The 18,083-nt window shown below is 46.2% G+C and overlaps 2 protein-coding genes across 20 annotated transcripts in view; one reads left to right on the top strand and one right to left on the bottom strand.

Moving 5' to 3' along the window:
- LOC144376052 (uncharacterized) overlaps positions 1–18,083 on the top strand; it is a 37,573-nt gene that overhangs the window by 4,466 nt on the left and 15,024 nt on the right. For 7 of the 18 annotated variants that reach the window (XR_013436073.1, XR_013436062.1, XR_013436057.1 and 4 more), the window contains 4 exons: positions 3,827–3,985; positions 4,232–4,280; positions 4,502–4,640; positions 13,305–13,396. Coding sequence is in view for 2 of the 18 variants with exons in the window: in XM_078042158.1 (XP_077898284.1) it covers positions 3,944–3,985; positions 4,502–4,640; positions 13,305–13,396 (273 nt within the window). In the remaining 16 variants the exon portion in view is untranslated. Of the gene's footprint in view, positions 1–3,826; positions 3,986–4,231; positions 4,281–4,501; positions 4,641–13,304; positions 13,397–13,506; positions 13,573–18,083 lie in introns of all 18 variants that reach the window. The other 11 variants (XR_013436067.1, XR_013436066.1, XR_013436068.1 and 8 more) reach the window with 7 other exon arrangements.
- Positions 5,606–18,083, bottom strand: part of Sp2 (Sp2 transcription factor) — a 29,056-nt gene continuing 16,578 nt past the window's right edge. The window contains exons 2-7 of one of the 2 annotated variants that reach the window (XM_005321737.4): positions 17,322–17,398; positions 15,646–16,620; positions 10,746–11,058; positions 8,599–8,773; positions 8,134–8,327; positions 5,606–6,839 (exon numbers count right to left, since the gene is read on the bottom strand). In XM_005321737.4, coding sequence (XP_005321794.1) covers positions 6,739–6,839; positions 8,134–8,327; positions 8,599–8,773; positions 10,746–11,058; positions 15,646–16,620; positions 17,322–17,398 — 1,835 coding nt within the window. In that variant the 3' untranslated portion in view covers positions 5,606–6,738. Of the gene's footprint in view, positions 6,840–8,133; positions 8,328–8,598; positions 8,774–10,745; positions 11,059–15,645; positions 16,621–17,321; positions 17,402–18,083 lie in introns of both variants that reach the window. The other variant, XM_021724164.3, reaches the window with a different exon arrangement.

Below are 18,083 nucleotides of genomic sequence, written 5' to 3'. Positions count from 1 at the left end.
TCCTCTTCCCAGCACCTCTTACCTCTTCTACTCCCCGAGTACCTGTTCACCTAGGAAACCCAACTGTCACCTGTCCTGAGATTACTCTGCTTCCTTCCTTCCTTCCTTTTTTAATTTGTTTCTTAGAAAACCACATATATTTATCCTGTATTTTTTTTTTTTTTTGAGCATTCAAGACAGTGTCTTAATTGTCACAGTAGACATATCCAGGACTAAAAGGGTTTTCCAAGTTGTTATGATTTGCATTTTCCGGGAGAGGTGGGCAGGAAGATACTAGTGATTGAATTCAGGAGTTCTTGACCACTGAGCCACATCCCCAGCCCTATTTTGTATTTTATTTAGAGACAGGGTCTCACTGAGTTGCTTTTGCACCACACCTTTGCTGAGGCTGGCTTTGAACTCGTGATCCTCCTGCCTCAGCCTCCCGAGCCATTAGGATTACAGATGTGGGCCACTGCACCTGGCTCTTTCTTTTTATTTTCAATTAATTAATTTAGTTTTTTAGTCGTAGATGGACAGATGGATACAATACCTTTATTTTATTTATTTATTTGAATGTGATGCTGAGGATCAAACCCAGAGCTTCACACATGCCAGACATGTGTGGCTTCACCCCAGCCCCAAAGACTCAAATCATATATTGTCTCTGAACTAAGTAAGATCTCACCCCAAATTAGGGTCCCTAGAATCTATGTTACATTAGTTATAAGCCCCCTGATGAATCCAGGGGGGCCTAAGATGCTACCGGTGGCTCCTCATGAGGGCTGGGGCAAGGGGCAGCATGAAGGTGGGCTGCCCATAGCAGGTGCCCATACCTCAGTTTCCAGAATCTCTGGATCCTAGTCGCCCATTACACTAGCCCACTCTCCATAGGGAGTGTTGACCGCTCTGACTGTGAAACTGGTTGCATGTTCCATCTGCTTTGATTTTCACTTGTATGTTGCATTCCATTTCTTTCTTTCTTTTTTTTTTGGGGGGGGGGTGGTGGTGCTGTCAGGGATTGAACTCAGGGTACTTAACCCTTGGGCCACATCCCCAGCCCTTTTTATTTTTTATTTTTATTTATTTATTTATTCATTTGTTTAGTTACTTTTGGTGCTAGGGATTTAACCCAGGGGTACCTAACCACTGAGCCACATCTCCAGCTCTTTTTTTTTTTTTTTAATATTTTTTTTTAGAGTGTGAGAGAGAGAGAGAGAGAGAGAATTTTTTTTTTAATATTTATTTTTTAGTTCTCGGCGGACACAACATCTTTGTTGGTATGTGGTGCTGAGGATCGAACCCGGTCCGCACGCATGCCAGGCGAGTGCGCTACCGCTTGAGCCACATCCCCAGCCCATCTCCAGCCCTTTTAAAGTTTTTTTTTTAATATTGAGTCAGGCTCACTAAGTTGCTTAGGACCTCTCTAAGTTGCTGAGGCTGGCTTTGAACTTGTGATCCTCCTGCCTCAGCCTCCTGAGTTGCTGGGATTACAGGTGTGTGACCCTTTTTTTTTTTTTTTTTTTTTAACATATTTTAGTTTTAGGTGAACCACACTTGGCCTTTTTTATTTTTTATTTTGAGATAGGGTCTCTCTAAGTTGCTTAGGGCCTTGTTGAAGCAGGCCTCAAACTCACAATCCTCTTGCCTCAGCTTTCCAAGTCATTGAGATTACAGGACACACCACTGTGCCTGGCTGTACTCCATTTCTTGACTTAAGTAAAAAAAAAAATTTTTAATTTTTAAAATGTTTGAGGCAATTTTAGATTTACTGAAAAGTTACACATATAGTACAAAGATTTTCCATATACCCTTCACCCAGCTTCTTCTAAAGTAAAGAGCTTACTAACCATAGCACAGTTACCAAAAACAAGAGATTAACAGTGATTCATAGGCTTTATTTGAATTTTGCCCCTACCCCTAACTAAAGTCCTTTTCCTGTTCTGAGATCCAGTCTGTCCTCACATTGCATTTGGTGGTCTTGTCCTCTTAGTCTCTAGGTCTCAGTCAGTCTTTGAGCTCTGTTGTCTACATCCCCTGACGCACACACTTAAGAATGGGTATGGAGCTGGCAAGGTGGCTCACAACTCTAATCCCAGAGGTTGAGGTAGGAGGATCGTGAGTTCAAGGCTCAGCCTCAGCAATTTAGCAAGGCCCTAAGCAACTCAGTGAGACCTGTTTCTAATCCCTGCTTGGGATGTGGCTCAGTGGCTGAGCGCCCTGCGTTCAATTCCTGGTACCAGAAAGAAAAAAGAATGGGTATGGAGTATGGAGAGAGAGGGGTCCACATCACTCTGGGAAGGATACAGCAAATCTGGTTGGAGACAGAACTGAAGGTCGGGTTGGCCTTGGGTGGGGGTAGTTTGCAGGACTGTGTAGACTGCAAAGCTTCTGCCATATTCCCTTTTGCCTGTGGTTAAGGAAGATGCTACTAGCCTGACTCTGTGTGTGTATGTGTGTGTGTGTTTCTATTAGGATCTGAAATAGGACTGTTTCCTGAACTCAAATCTTGTCCATCCCTGGGGAGGCCAGGGTGTCCCCTTGCTATGACCTCACCAGTCCATGATTATTATTTTTTTTTTTTTTGCCGTACTGGGGATTTAACCCAGGAGTACTGTACTCCTGAGCTCTATCCCTACTCAGTCTTTTTATTTTGAGTCCTTTTAATTGTATTTCTCACTATATTACTGATTGACCTCAAAGTTGCCATCCTCCTGTCTCAGCCTTCTGAATCCTGGGATTATAGGCATTACTACTGTGCCTAGCTCCTGCCGTTTTCTTTTTTAAATATTTTTTTAGACTTTGATGGACCTTTATTTATATGTGGTGCTGAGGATTGAACCCATACCTCACACATGCTAGGCAAGTTCTCTACCACCAAGCCACAATTCCAGCCCTCCTGCTGTATTTTTAAACAATTGAGCCAACATTTAAAGATTTGGAGACTTGACACAAAACACTGTGTTTTAAGTCAGCTTTCCAATATTGCACCTAACAGAATGCCCGAGATAAGAGGAAGGTTGTTGCGGATGGGAGGCTGAGGCAGGAGGATTGCAGGTTTGAGGCTAGCTTTAGCAACTTAGTAAGACCCTGTGTCAAAAAAAAAATAATAATAATAAAATAAAAAGGACTGAGAATGTAGCTTAGTGATAAAGCACTCCTGAGTTCAATCCCCAGCACCAAAAAAAAAAAGGTGGGGGGGCTAGGATTTCAACTCGGTGGTGTAGAGTGCCCTTGGGTTCAGTCCCCAGTACTAGGGATTGGGAAGAAAGAAAGAAAAAGGAGAGGTTTATATTTCAGCTTAGTTTTGGAGGTTTCAGTCCATGGTTGGTTGGCTTTTCGGCCTGTGGGGAGGCAGTAGATCATGGTGGAAATGCATGATGAAGCTGCTTACTTCATGTGGCTAGGAAGGAAAGGCAGGAAGAGGAGGGGCTGGAGTGCCTATATTCCCTTCAAGGCCATGCACCAATGAGCTCACCTCCTACAGGTCCACACCTCCCAATGGCACCACAGGCTGGACCAGGCTTTAAACACATGGACCTTTTGAGATGTGCAGGATCCAAATCATAGCACTCCACATTTCTAGCTTCTCTTACAAAAGTCAACAGACGTGGCATTCTTGCATAGCACCAACTGGCCAAAGCCAAGTAGGGACACCCAGTTGGTGGAGTGTGTGTCCCAGTTTTGGGTTTTTGTTTCAGTGCTGAGAATCAAACCCAGGACCCTGGATGTGCTAGGCAGGCACTCTGCTACTGAGCTACATCCCCAGCCCTGTGTGTCCCAGGGTCATAGTCATGTACTCCCCAATAGTTCATTTGCCATGGTGCTTGCTCTGTTTTCCTTACAGTTGAAAATGGTTTCCTTTTGGTCCCGAAGCCACTGAGTGCAATGGGCTAGTGTTTAATTGAAACACGTGCAGCTAGAGAAGAAGCCCCCCACCCCAACGGCCTCGGAGGCCTGAAGAATGCCCCAGGAGGAAGGTCTGACTAGAAGAGACTGGAATGAGGTAGGGTAGGAAGGAATCAGCCTTCAAGGGAGGGAGGGAGGTGGGGGAGAGCTCCTAGATGACAGCTCATCTCTAAAGGATGCCAAGGTGTCAGGTCAGTTTCTTCACTGAAAGCATAAGGCACCAGCCATGGAATCCACTCCCAGGAACAGTAATTCTTTGTGCCTAAGAGCAAAATCAAGAACGTGTGGCAGAAAGGAGCCAGTTGGTTAATACATCCCTTCTCTCCACCAACCCCTCATTCAGAGCATGCAAGGCAGTTTTCCAGCTGTGCCAACCCACACATAGGGAATAGGTAAGTGTACCTCACGCCTTCCCCTGGCTGTCAGAGCAGCAATGAGATGCAGGGCTGATGGACTGAGGAAGAGGTTCTCTGCCAGGGTCCATTCAGCTGCTGGTCTAGTATTTTGCCCAGAGAATTGAATGTAACGGGAAGGGTCTCCCTGCCTGCTGACAAGTGAGCAAAGGCAGAGAACCTGGATCCATCTAAGATCCTTGTCCTTTTTATTTTTTTAGTCCTGTGCAGGTCAACTGGCACTAAAAGAAAAGCTGTTTTGTAGCAATGCAGGTAGCTGGCAACAAAGGCAAGAGGACAGGGCAGTGAGAATGAGCCTCACCACTCCTGAACAGGACCGCCACCCTGGCTGTCCTGAGGGTGAGTAAAAAGCACATTCTGTTCTCTGTGTGCTTGAGATGATTCGCCTTTCCCTTCAGCCCCAGATGCTCTGCTCTTCAGGCCCCAAAGAGATTTAAATATCATCTCTCTAGGGGCTGGGGATGTGGCTCAAGCGGTAGCGCGCTCGCCTGGCATGCGTGCGGCCCGGGTTCGATCCTCAGCACCACATACCAACAAAGATGTTGTGTCCGCCGAGAACTAAAAAATAAATATTAAAAAAAAAAATATCATCTCTGACCTTTACCTGCATAATACCACAACCCTGGACTTCCTGCCTCCCCCTCAAAAAAAGAAAAAAAAAAAATCCCCACCAAAATTTCAGATCTGTAAAACCTTGCTAAAACCAAAAGGTGTCCATCAACTGACTGCCCTCCCTGGGATGCTGGACAAGGGGACAGAAGAAAAACAGAACCTGGCCAGCCAGGGTCCTTTTAGGAAAAGCTGGGCTCACAGGCCTCTAGCTGCTGGGCCCTCTGAGGAATCTGTCTGGTCCTGTGCCTTAGGAAGGGCCCTGAGTCCTTGGGAAACTGTTTTTTCCAGACTCTGAGCCTTTTGGAAGTGGCTGAGCCAAAGTCCCTTGGCTCTTCTCCCTAAACTTATTATGGGCTATGAGGCCAAAGCCCTCCCCTCCAGGGCCTGGGAGTTGAGGGGGAGTCAGCTTGCTGGCTGAGGGAGTGCCTGCTGTAACTTGTCCCTGTGGCACCTGCTCTATGGCAGAAGCAATACTGGCTTGTGGGAAAAACAAACAAACTAGGTGGGCCCTGGCCTCTGAAGGTCCCTGGAGAAGCTCTGGGGACTTCACTGTGAAGCACATATGGCTGCAGCCCCTGGGCAGGGTCCTATCTTGGTCCTGGTGTGGATCCCTCTGAGACAAAGGCTCCCTCCTCTGGAGTCCTTCTCTGAGCCCTCCAAGGTAAAACAGAAAGGAAGCCAAACTGCCAAGGTGCAGATTTTGCCTCAGGCAACTAAATTTATTAGCAAGAAAAAATTTTAGTCAGCCCAGCACTGACCAACAAAGTACATTGTTAATAAAGGATAACAAATCTGTCACTTAATTCATAAAACATACCTCAAGCAGTTACAACTAAAAATAAAGTTGGATTTTTGTTTAATTTAAAAGCCTCAAAAATAACAAGCAATATGTTTTTTAAAACATGTAGTAGACACAATCGTCTATTATACAATATACACTGTACACAGTTGAGCTTGAGTGGGGCAGGTGAGATGAGGGGGAGGGAGGAGGTTCAGGATGGAGGTGTTTTTTGAGTTGAAATGCTGTGTCACTTAGAAAAGAGAATTGCTAGAGTGAGAAAAAAATTCATATGCTCATCATTGCCCCCCAAAACCCTAAACTGAAAGCAGGCATGGGGGAGGTGGTTACGAAGGAAAGGAAGAAGGGAGCAATTAAATAAAACGTCCTTAAAGCACACACAATACACAGTGTTCATCATCTGAAGTAGAGAATATAAGGCAACGTTCTCCATAGAAAAAGGGGTGCAGGGAGGAGTCCACGGGTGTCTGACGTTTGAATGGGAAGTTGGAATGTCTGGAGGAGAGCTGTGGCAGGGCTGGGCAGTGGAGTGGAGGTGGCTCCTGAGCCTCTGCAGAGGTGGGTGCCAATGGGAGGCTGGGTGCCAGGCACCAGGGCATCCCTAGTGGGTGGGTGGGGGCAAGGAGGCACAGGAATTGGGGGGCATGGCACGGTGGGACTCCGGCAGTGTTGGGAGTGTTGGAGGCAGGGAACAGGGCAGGGGCGGGCTCACTTTGCTCCTCGACGGAGTGAAATGCGTTTTTCCTTTGGAAATAAGGGTTCCCACGCGTCCTGGTTTAGAACGTCTCATTGGGCATGGCCAGTGTCCATGGTCTGGGCAGGACGGGAGCTCGTGGTGGGAAGGAAGGGCCAGGGCGGAGCCAAGGGGCTTCAGAAGGAGAGCACAGGGAGCAGAGCCCCTTCCTGTGGGGACACAGCCACAGAACAGCAGCGGGGCTGAGGGCAGCTGTGGGCACCTGTTCACTAGGGGCCCAGGCAGGACAGATGGGGGAGTTGCGTCTTCAGGTCCTCCTGTCTCAGTTGGCCTTATAAGTTCTTCGTGACCAGGTGGGTCTTGTAATGCTTGGTGAGGTGGTCACTTCTCATGAAGCGCTTCTGACACTGGGCACACTCGAAGCGTTTGTCCCCTGGGAAGAGGAAATGTCCATCACATGTGGAGCCCATGTGCAAACACTGTGGTACCCCAAAAAGAAGGGAGTATGTGAGGGGCCCCTGGTAAAGCTGTCATGGCCTCTTTGCCATGTTCTGTCCACCTCTTGCTCAGACATTTCCTCCCTGCCATCTGCTGCTCTACACTCTGATCCGTCCTCACTTCCCTGCCCCGTCCGACCTCTCCAGTCTGCTATGTTCTCCTCCTCGTCTTTGCCCAAGGCATTCACCCTGAGCCCCTGCAGTTTTCTCTTGTGGGACTGCCTGCCTGCTTTGTTCTGATCTGTGTTCCTTGGGCTTTACACCTGCACCAACACCTTCCCTCACAGGAAGGCCCCACTCCACTCTGACCTCACCAGCCCTGAGCACTTACTGACCTGAAGCACACTGACCCCGGCCAGGTCAGCCACTGTTCAGTGAAGTGTTTACTCTTCTGCATCTGTCCCACCACCCTGGCCAGGAGCTTTGGGTCACAAGTCCCCTACCCCAGTCCCAGTGCAAGGGGTCTGTCTGCTCATTGGGGCATTCACTATAGCATTTTTCTAATAGTTTTGCATTATTTGCCAGTACATTCAAATATGTGATATCAAACCTACAATAGAAAAAACAATATTGCTTGGGAAATAAATGAGTAAAACAGATAAACAATTTAAGAAAAATCATTATGTAAATAACAACAGGAGGACAGCATGGAATAGTGATTAAGAAATGGACCTGGGGGCTGGGGCTGTAGCTCAGAGGCAGAGCTTGCCTAGCATGTGTTCAATCTTCAGGCATGGGCTCAATCTCAGCACCACATAAAAAGAAACAAATAAAATAAAGGCATTCTGTCCATCTACAACTATAAAAAAATTTAAAAAAAAAAGAAAGAGAGAAAGAAATGGACTTAGGAGCCAGAGAGCCTGGGTTTGAACCTGGCTCTGCCTGTCATTAGCTAGGTGACCTGGCCGCCTCTCCACACCTCAGTAAGATGGACATTATCAAAATACTTCCCAGAGTGTCCTTACCGGGATTAACTCATGTAATCTGTAATGTCTTCTGAGAGTGTGGCATACTAAGTGCTTTTATGCAGATGTGGCAGAGGTCACTGGGGTCATGTAATGCAATGATACCACTCTGGAGGAACACTGCGATTAAGGAATGGCCGGAAAGAATTTCTGGGGTAACCTCTGGACAGTCAGTAGCTCTTGTTCAATGTGGCAGCTCCTGACAGGCCAGGGTGCTGGTGCACTGAGGGCAGCAGAGCAGGGCTGAAGGGAGGAGGGAGCTGACCTGTGTGGGTGCGAGCGTGCCGCTGGAGCTCGTCACTCCGCGTGAACCTCTTTCCACAGAAGAACCAGTTACAGACAAACGGCCGCTCCCCAGTGTGCAGGCGCACATGGGCCCGCAGCAAGGACGTCTTCCGGAAAGTCTTGCCGCAGTCTGGGATGTGGCACACGTGCTTCTTCTTGCCTTGCTCTCCAGACCTGAGAATTGGATTAAGGGTTGGGTGGAGGGAATGGGAAGAAGGGAAGGAGGTGGACAGAAATAAGATAGAGCAAGGTTGTAGGCACAGAAAAGACAAAAACAAACAAAAAAATAATGCTAAAGGTGTAGCTCAGTGGTAAAATCCCCTTGGTTCAATACTCAGTACTGGGGAAAAAAAGACAAACTAAGTGTAAGCCCTGGGCACCCATGGAGGGGCTTGGGGAACAGGGCACATGCCAGGATGCTGGTGTGGCCTAACCCTTGGATTACCTCTTCTCCCCATCCTTGCAGTTGGGACATGTGCAGGCCATGCGGCGCCGCTTCTCCCCAGGCTGGGCCTCTCCGGCCAGGGCCTGCTCCATCTGCAGCTGTATCTGGGTGGGGCTTAGCCCACTGATGGTCAGGTTGTTTCCAGAAACATTCTGCACCGTCAGCTGCTGCTGCCCTGTAGTAGAGAGAAGGCCACAGTTCACAGAGAGGAAGCCTAAAACCTTGAGTCAAAAGTTCTTCCTTTCTGCACAAAAAGCATAATCACTGCAGCTGCTATTTTTGAGAACCTTTTAGAGACCTCAGATAAACTTATAGCAGATACTATTATCCTCAATTCAGAGGAGACCAAATTAAATAACATATCAAGGTCACATGGCTAATAGATAGTAGAACCGGATGTGAACCCAGGTTCAGAGTCAATTCCCTGAACCATCATACTTCATTCATTTTATTTTATCTCCCCTCAACTCACCTCATCTTTTTATTTTCTTATTTTATTTTTATGTGTATTTATTTTTTGCATTACTGTGGATTAAACCCTGTATGTCACACATGCTGAGCAAGAGTTTTACCACTGAGCTACACCCCAGCCCCTCCTAAAAAAATTTAAATTTTTACCAGGGTTAAACCCAGGGGTGCTTAACCACTAGCCACATCCAAGACCTCTATTTGTGTGTGTGTGTGTGTGTGTTTATTTATTTTTGAGACAGTGCCTCACTAAGTTGTTGAGGCTGTTTTTGAACTTGTGATCTTCCTGCCTCAACCTCCTGAGCTGCTGGGATTACTGGTTTGTGCCACCACACCTAGCATTCCAGCCCTTTTAAATTTTGAGACAAGATCTAAGTTGCCCAGGCTGGTCTCAAACTTGAGATCTTTCTACCTCAGCCTTAGAGTAGCTAGAACTGCAGGCATATGCCACTGTACCAAACTCAAAATGCACTTTAAGATGTTGCCTACATGAACTAGGTGGATGGAGCAGGTACATAATCCCAGCTACTTGGGAGACTGAGGCAGGAGGTTGCCAAGTTTGAGGCCAGCCTCAGCAACTTAGTGAGACCCTGTCTCAAAATTTAAAATAAAGTGATAAAGCTCCACTGGGTTCAATCCCATGTGCAACCAAAAAAAAGTAAAGACATCACCTACATGATACCAGTTACAAAGGGTCTTATCTGGCATTGTCTTGGAGCATTCTTCCTGAATTTCCTCTACCTTAGGCCCTTGTTGATTATCCACTCTACTTTTAGGATAAAAGTCTCTAGGGACTTTAGTTAGTAAGAGAAGATAGTTCTATGGGAAAAATCAAGTCCTCTAGGATGCCTTGTCTTCTCTTTTGGGGTTCCCTCAAATGGGAAAACCAAATGCATAAAGTGCTGTAAATTCAATAAGGATGAAGAGGTGAGCCAGGAATAGTGGTGCACATCTGTAATCCCAGCTATTCCGGAGGCTGAGGCAGGAGGATCACAAGGTTGAGGACAACTGGCCTAATTTAATTTAGACCTTGTCTCAAACATTTAAAATAATAATAAAAAGCTGGGAATGTAGCTCAGTGGTAGTGTGCCCCTGGGTTCAATACTTAGCACCCCCCACAAGAAGAAGATGAAGAGAGGAGATTCAGAGCTCCTGCTACCTTCAAGTTTTCCCTTCAACCAGATATAGGATGCAAAGAAGCACTTTTGCTAGGTAGCTTCAATTCTTCCTGTGATTATTTCTGAGGCCACTTTCTCAGCATACATACCACCAGTGACCTAAAGTATAGCACAAGCTTTCTCACCATCCAGGGTTCCTTTCTCGCCCTCAACTTCAATGCCAGCCTTTCTAAGAAGCCTTTGACTTCCTTTACTCAGAATCTCCCCTGAACATATGTCCTCAGTTTGTATCAAATTAATCTGGGTACCCTAGGAAATTTTCCATCAGATTCAAGGTCTGCAGCTGTCAGATGGAGACTAAGTGATTTACTCTATCTCATAGCTCTAGTCTAAGAACCAACTGGGAAGATACAGATGGGTGTGCTCTTAGGCTGCAGAGGACCAGACAAAGAATGGGCAGTATCCCACTGCTGCTACTGGGAATCCCCGGCTGGCCTCCTTCCCACATGCTGGGCACACAGGCCTTGTTGTCAACCACCTGGCTGCAGGCTGTTTCCTCACCGCCAGTGTTGGTGATGGTGACAGGTACGCCCTGGACCTGGACTCCATTGATGTTGATGGTCTGCATGGCCTGGGCAGCCGCAGCCAGCTGTGCAGCATTCAGGCTGATGATGCTCCCGGCAGGTGCAATCTTTGGCAGGGGGCGCTCTTTTCGGAGAATTGCAGCTGAGTGCTTTTTGCTGGTCCCACTCAGATGGGGAGCCCGGGGTGCAGGGCTGCTACACGTGGTGGTTGAGGTGGTTGCAGCTGTAGCTGGGGGGCTGTCCTGGACAAGGACTGTCTGTACTTCACCGGAAGGTGTGCGGATGTAGACCTGGGGGGCCAGAGAGAAAAAGTAAGTGCTCTGGGAGAGAGGGCTCCTGCACCTTCATATCTCCTTGCCCAAGTAAGAACAGGCAGTGCCTCTCTGTCAGCACAAGTCTCTCTTCCAACAGCCCAAATCTACATTTATACACTGTTGATGTTCAACAAGGGGCTCCTTGTATTAAGCTAGCAAGGCTGGCTAATGATTTGAAACCAAACTTTTAATTTACTGTGTTAACACAGAAAAACATCAATGCCACATCTCAGAGTTGGAGAAATTAGAAGACAGTGACCACCAGACAAAGAAAAACAGATTCATGTTAGTCCTCAAGAGACATGAAAATAAGAAATAATCTTTCTCCAATCCAGACTGGCAAAGATTTAAAAAAGTGTGTGTGTGTGTGTGTGTGTGTGTGTGTGTGTGTGTGTATATATATATATGTTTAGACATTATCTATGTCTGTAGACATGTCTATTGATGTGTACTTCCTAGTTGGGTCCACTAAGCAACACCTTTGAAGCAATAAGCTCATGCCAGCACCCAAGCCCTAGCTTCTAAATCAATGCTCCACTAAAGGGAATGGGAGAAGCTGCCATTGTAGCTCAGTGGTAGAGCGCCTGCCTAGCATGTGTGAGGCACTGGGTTTGATCCTCAGTACCACATAAAAAATAAAGGTATTGTGTTCATCCACAACTAAAAAAAATTTTTTTAATTTAATAAATAAATAAAGGGAATGAGAACTCCCCAGAGAAAGAGTTAATTCCAGGTTGGGGCAGGGAAGGTACAAGAAGAGATCAGGACACTTGTGCTGGGAAGTTAGGGAAATGCCCACAGCATGGTAAGGATGGGTGAAAAGCCAGCATGAGGGGTCCCACTGACCAATCTGGGACAATTTAAACATTGAAATAGTTATATTAGGGCTGGGGATGTGGCTCAAGTGGTAGTGTGCTCGCCTGGCATGCGTGCGGCCCGGGTTCGATCCTCAGCACCACATACAAACAAAGATGTTGTGTCTGCCAGAAACTAAAAAAAAATAAATATTTAAAAAATTCATTCTCTCTCTCTCTCAAAAAAAAAAAAAAAGAAATAGTTATATTAATGTATTATAACCCATTGAATAAAACAGGAATCCACGAGTCCATACTGAAAAACATATAAATGGGATGGAGAATGAGAGAATTAAAAAACTGTTGTCACATCCTCCAGAAGAGGAACCTGGACTCCTAAGAGAAATGTTGATTCTTAAGCTGGAGCTGGGAAGATCAAGGAATGAAGTCCTAATGCTCCAGTGTGGATGAACCTGGAGATTATGTTAAGTGAAAGAAACCAGTCACAAAAGACCTTCTGTTGTAGAGTCCATTCATGTGAAATGTCCAGAATAGGCAATGCACAGGCAGGAAATAGACTAGTGGATGTCAGAGGCTGAGGGGAGGGGAAATGATAAGTGATGGGGAAGTTAGTGATGAAGGCTGCACAACTCTGTAAATAATACTAAAGACCATGGAACTGGACATTTTGAGAGGGTGATTTTATGGTGTGTGAATACCTAAAAAAAGCTGAATTTTAAAAAAAGGATGAGAACATGTCCAAAGGATACAGGATTCAGCATGAAAGAGTTCCCAATGACCAAAACTGGAACAATTTAAGCAAAAAAAGTAGTATTGGCTTATAACCCAAAGTATAAAATATATATGAGTCCATATTGATATAAATAAATGATTGAATAAGTAGATAAATGGGGAAAAGAGACAAATTCAGACTTAGCAACTGATTTCCAAAGAACAAAGGGAAAAGTAACAACTTGCAAAGACAGCTGGCGAACACCACCTTTGGCAGCTTCACCAAGGGATAAGGGCTAACATCACAGGGGGTGTCCTATACCCCTGTTGTAATGTGATAAAATGGGTATTTTGCCTCTGGTATTCATTACAAAACCCCAAAACTTCAGTCTAATAATCATAAAAACATCAGACAAATTTAGACAGGGGACTTTCTACAGGGTACTTGGCCAGTGCCCCTGTCAAGATCATGAAAAACAAAGACAGAAACAATCACTGACAGAGGGCCTGGGGCATTGGAGGCCAGCCTGGGAAACTTGGTGAGACCCTGTCTCAAAATGAAAATAACATAAAGGGCTGGGGATGTAGCTCAGTAGACAGTGCCCCTGGGTTCAGGACCTCATGCCAAAAGTAATAATGATGACAAAGATGTTGTTATAGCTAAATCTTTCTCCATGTGTATGATTATTTCCTCAGGGAGAACTGATTTAAGTCCTGTCTCCCAACAGTCTGAAGATGAAGAAAAGATGACTGAGACTGCCGAGGATGTGCATACCACACTTGAGCAGGTATTGCTTCAGCTTTTTGCTTTTATTTATTTATTTTTTGCAGTATTAGGAATTAAACCCAGGAGTGCTCTGTCACTGAGCTATATCATGAGTCCTTTTTATCTTTTGAGATTGCCTACACTGGCCTCAAACTTATGATCCTCCTGTCTCAGCCTCCCAAGTATCTGTGATTACAGGTGTGTATCCAACAGTTCTTTACCTTTAAAGTAGTTCTGATAATGGGATCTTAGATATTGTGAAATAAACAATGTGTTAAAAAATCACCTGGCAATATATAATACACCAGAAGGAAATAGAAATTCTAAGGAAGGCCTCAGATTTCCTCTTGTATGACTTCCATGTCCCCAGCTCAAATTCAAAGGCATTTCTTCTCTACCCAGGAGATCACACTGTCACTAATGTGGTCCTCTCTCTACAGCCATTTTTATTTTACTTTTTATTTTTTTGGTACCAGGGATTGAGTCTAGGGGTGCTTAATTACTGAGTCACATCCTCAGCACCACCACCCTTTTTTTTGAGACAGGGTCTCGCTAAGTCACTTAGAGCCTCACTAAGTTGCTGAGGCTGGCTTTGAACTTGCAATCCTCCTGCCTCAGCCTCCCAAGCTGCTGAGATTACAGGTGTGTGCCACTGCGACCAGCTCTACAGGTATCTGGATTACAAATTCCTCAATGGCAGGAATTTTCTATATTAAAAAAAAAAAACAATCCATCATCAATTTTAATGGTAGCACCTACCACACAGAGTCAAGGTGGAGAGTGGAAAAGTGTGGGGTTAAAAGTTAGAAATCTGAGATGAAGACAGGCATGGTGATGCACGCCCATACTCAGCTATTTGGGAGGCTGAGACAGGAAGACTGCCAAGTTCAAAGACAGCTTCACCAACTGAGTGAGATCCTGTCTCAAAATAAAAAATAAAAATATCTAGACCCAGGAGCGTGGCACTTGCCTGTAATCCCAGCACCTCAGGAGGCTGAGGCAGAAGGATCGGAAAGTTCAAAGCCAACTTCAGCAACTTAGTGAGGCCCTAAGCAACTCAGTGAGACCCTTTTTCTAAATAAAATATAAAAAAGGTCTAGGGATATTAGCTCAGTGATAGAGCACTCCTATGTTCAATCCCCAGTACTACAAAAATGAAAAGGAGAAAGAAGAACAGAAAAGATCAGAAAACTCTGAATTGAATCCTGGTGCTTGTCACACCTCAAGAAATTTTGGGTACTTTCTAACATCTCTGAGTTCCCAGTTCTCCATCTGCAACATGGGCACAATCTCTGGAAGCATGCACAAAGAGTAAAATTTGCCTCACAAAGCCAAAGAGATTTAGAATAATTGAGCACTTTTTTTTTTCTTGATAGTCCTGGGGTTTAAACCCAGGGGTCCTTGACCACTGAGCCACTGAGAGAGGGTCTTGCTAAGCTTTTTGGGGCCTAAGTTGCTTAGGGCCTCAATAAGTTGCTGAGGCTGGCATGTGCACTGATATGCCCAGCCCTTTTTTATTTTGAGACAAAATCTCGTTCAGTTGTTGAGGCTGGCCTCCAACTTTGGATTCTCCTGCCTCAGCCCCCAAGTAGCTAGAATTGTAGGAGTATGCCTCCACGCCCAGCTTAGACAACCATAATAAATGCAAAAGAAGAAAACATGCTTGTTGAATTCAAAATCCTAGATGAATTTAACCTAAATGTTCCTGCTATAACTAGACTGCTTCTATTATTATTATTTATTATTTTTTATAATTAACAGTGATTAGCACATTTCTCATTGTTACTTTATATCAAATTCTATGGTTCTGACTAGAAATTTTCATTTTTGCTGTCCTATGTAATTCTATAATAAGAAGTCAGCTTTATTATTAAAAGATATGCATTTGTCTCCTACCCATCCCCCAAAATATTCCCCATAAAGAAAAAGGATCAGGGGGCTGGGGCTGTGGCTCAAGTGGTAGAGCGCTCGCCTAGCACCTGTGAGGCACTGGGTTCGATCCTCAGCACCACAAACAAATAAAAATAAATATTAGAAAAAAGAAAAAGGATCAAAATAAAACTACATTTCATCTACTTTCTACAGATAAGCAGTACTTGGTCCAAAATCTGAAGAAAGTTTGTCAGACAGAAATGGCCACTTCCTGCCCACCCCAAATGGTATTGACTCCAACACCCAGATCAAATCAGGAGATGACCCACCTCTCCTTCAAAAGCAAGCTGAAGGGTAACCAGAGCAGAAAAGGGAGGCAGGGCAGAGGGTGTATGGTACCTGAGTAGGTGTTGACTCAGCCGTCTGGATCTGAAAGTTCTGGGAGGGCTTCTGGGGGACGGTGGGGAGGGTGGCAGATGCAGCCTGCACTACCCGCAGAGCCTGCTGGGGGATCTGCACCACCTGCTGTTGCTCCGCCTTGGGGGGCACCACCTGGACCTGCTGGACCACAGCTGGCTGGCCACCCCCAGGGCTCTGAACAATCAGCAGGTTGTTTCCTGCCTGGATGATGTTGTCTGCCGTGGTCTCAATCAGTACCGTCTCCACCTGCTCAGCCATAGCCACAGATGGCTGGGAGGCAGGCAGGCTCTTCTTCCTGGCTTTCTTGTTAGTCTTAGACAGAGGGGTGGGAGGGCTTTCAGTGAGGAGCTGAGTGGCTGCCCCAGTGTCACTGGCGTTCATAAGGTTGTTGACGGGCAGGGTGAGTGTCACGTTGCCACCTCCACCTGTCAGCTTTACCACGTTGGCCCCGCTCTGCACAGGGGTGGTGGTTGCACTTGACTTCTGGACAGGGGCTGGCTTGATGGGGACAGGCTTGTGACTGGACGGCGAAGGGGTGATGATGGCCTGGTTGGTGCCTGGGATGATCTGGATCTGGTTGGTGAGATTGGGCTGCACCTGGATGGTCTGGGAACTGCTTGCCTGAATCTGAGGGACCGCCTGGTACTGGATATTGGCATTTGACCGGTTCCCTTTGTTGATCATGGTGGGGTTCTGAATAGCGAATACCAGCTGCCCTCCAGGATAGGAGGTGCTCAGTTGTGACCCCTGAATCTGGAGTATATTTCCTTTGGAGGATAAGATGCCAAAGCTATTTTTGCCAGGACTCAGAGGAAGTGGGGCAGGTTTGATAGGGACCAGTTTCCGTGGTGTTGGCTGGGGGGGAGCAGGAGGTGTCACAGCAGCTTCAACAGCTGGAGGGCCAATTTTGCTACATGTTGCAGCAAGCAGGGCCAAAGGAGATGGCTGGGAGTCCTGCAAAAACCAGCAGAGGAAAGGAGTGAGACAAGAAGCCTGGGGCTGGCTGCCCATCAGCCCTTCATGATCCTCCTAGGTAGCAGCCCTCTGTGTGCTCTTCCCCACCTGTGTCACCAGCATCCCTCTGGTTTTTCTGCCAACCAAGTAATGAAAAGCAGGACAGTCCTTTCTCAGGAATTCCCTAGAAGCAGCCCCTGGGTTCGGTGAACTAGCAGTGTGGGCTGGCCTCACATTTACCAGGGATAATGCCGCTTTTTAGTCCCAGAAGGAGTTCTACCACACCATCATAGGGAAGGAGAAATCTCTGACTGTTCCACTGACAAAGGAAGGAAGGGGAAAAGGACAGGCAGCAAAGGGACAAACCCACTGGTGTTTTCTAGTGCTTCCTACATGTAACGTCATGGACTAGGGAAGGCTGCTCTCTTGAAACTGCAATAAAAGGGCCTCTGTTTCATCTATGGCAGTGGTGTCTAGGGAAAGAATACTGAGTTTAATCCTGGCCTTTCCCCCTGATCCAACTGTGGCACCTTAGGTAAGAGGCATGACTTTTTAGTTTAGAGTGTAGATAAGTGAACCTTCCTGGGTCTTATGTCTTAGAGTGTTGAAAGTGACAATGAAAAGGGTTTTGAGTGTGGTTAACATTGGCTTCAACGAGCCCACACGAGCAGCTGAGAACCCCGCCCTCAGAGCCCACTCGCCTGGGTGGTGGCGGCAGCAGGCTGCAGGTAGTCACTGGGACTGACTGCAGCAGTGGCAGCCATGCTCATCTGTGGATCTGCTGGAAGAAAGAGACAAAGTAAGACACAAGACATCTTAGGAAAAGGACCCAAGCCCCCCTGCCTCAGATTTTCTTTTTGCTTCTATTCATTCTTGCTTCTCCAAGAGGAGTTAACAGCCTCTCTCCACATGTCCCTGCCACAGGATGACAGCCCCACACCTTATAGCAGATGATCTCTGCTCAGGCTCAACTATGCAAGCCTGTGAGGAGCCAGGCCTGCCTCCAGTGCACTGGCCCCTTAACATGAAGACTCTAGACGGTAACTAGTCTGGGCACACCCCACCCCCAACTGGCTCTGCCAAGCTACACAGGAATCCTCTATAGTGGGCAGAGGAGCCCCAGCCAATCAATCTTCTGGCCCTAACTCAGGCTTCCTTCTCACTCCTGCTATAGGCAGATGCCAAACCAGCCCCACAGGTGGATGGATCGGGGTACAAGGCTGGATCAGGGTTCCTGACAAGGACACACCTATTTCATTCCAAATTCATGGGTGCTATATTCTCGGCCTTTACCACAAAGGCATGAGGGTTCTAGGAATATCACATATGGTTAATTTCTTTAAATAAATTTATATTTTTACACTGGACAGTAGGTATTGGCTCTAAGAACAGGTAAAGCTAATAACAATATACAGAGAAGAATGTAAATAGAGTAAATTCTATTTTTGTCTAAATGTGTTTTT

The sequence above is a fragment of the Ictidomys tridecemlineatus genome, chromosome 3 (genome assembly GCF_052094955.1).
Source record: "Ictidomys tridecemlineatus isolate mIctTri1 chromosome 3, mIctTri1.hap1, whole genome shotgun sequence".
NCBI lineage: Eukaryota > Metazoa > Chordata > Mammalia > Rodentia > Sciuridae > Ictidomys > Ictidomys tridecemlineatus.
Note: the sequence above shows the minus strand (reverse complement) of the source record. Positions and strands in the feature narration are given on the sequence as shown.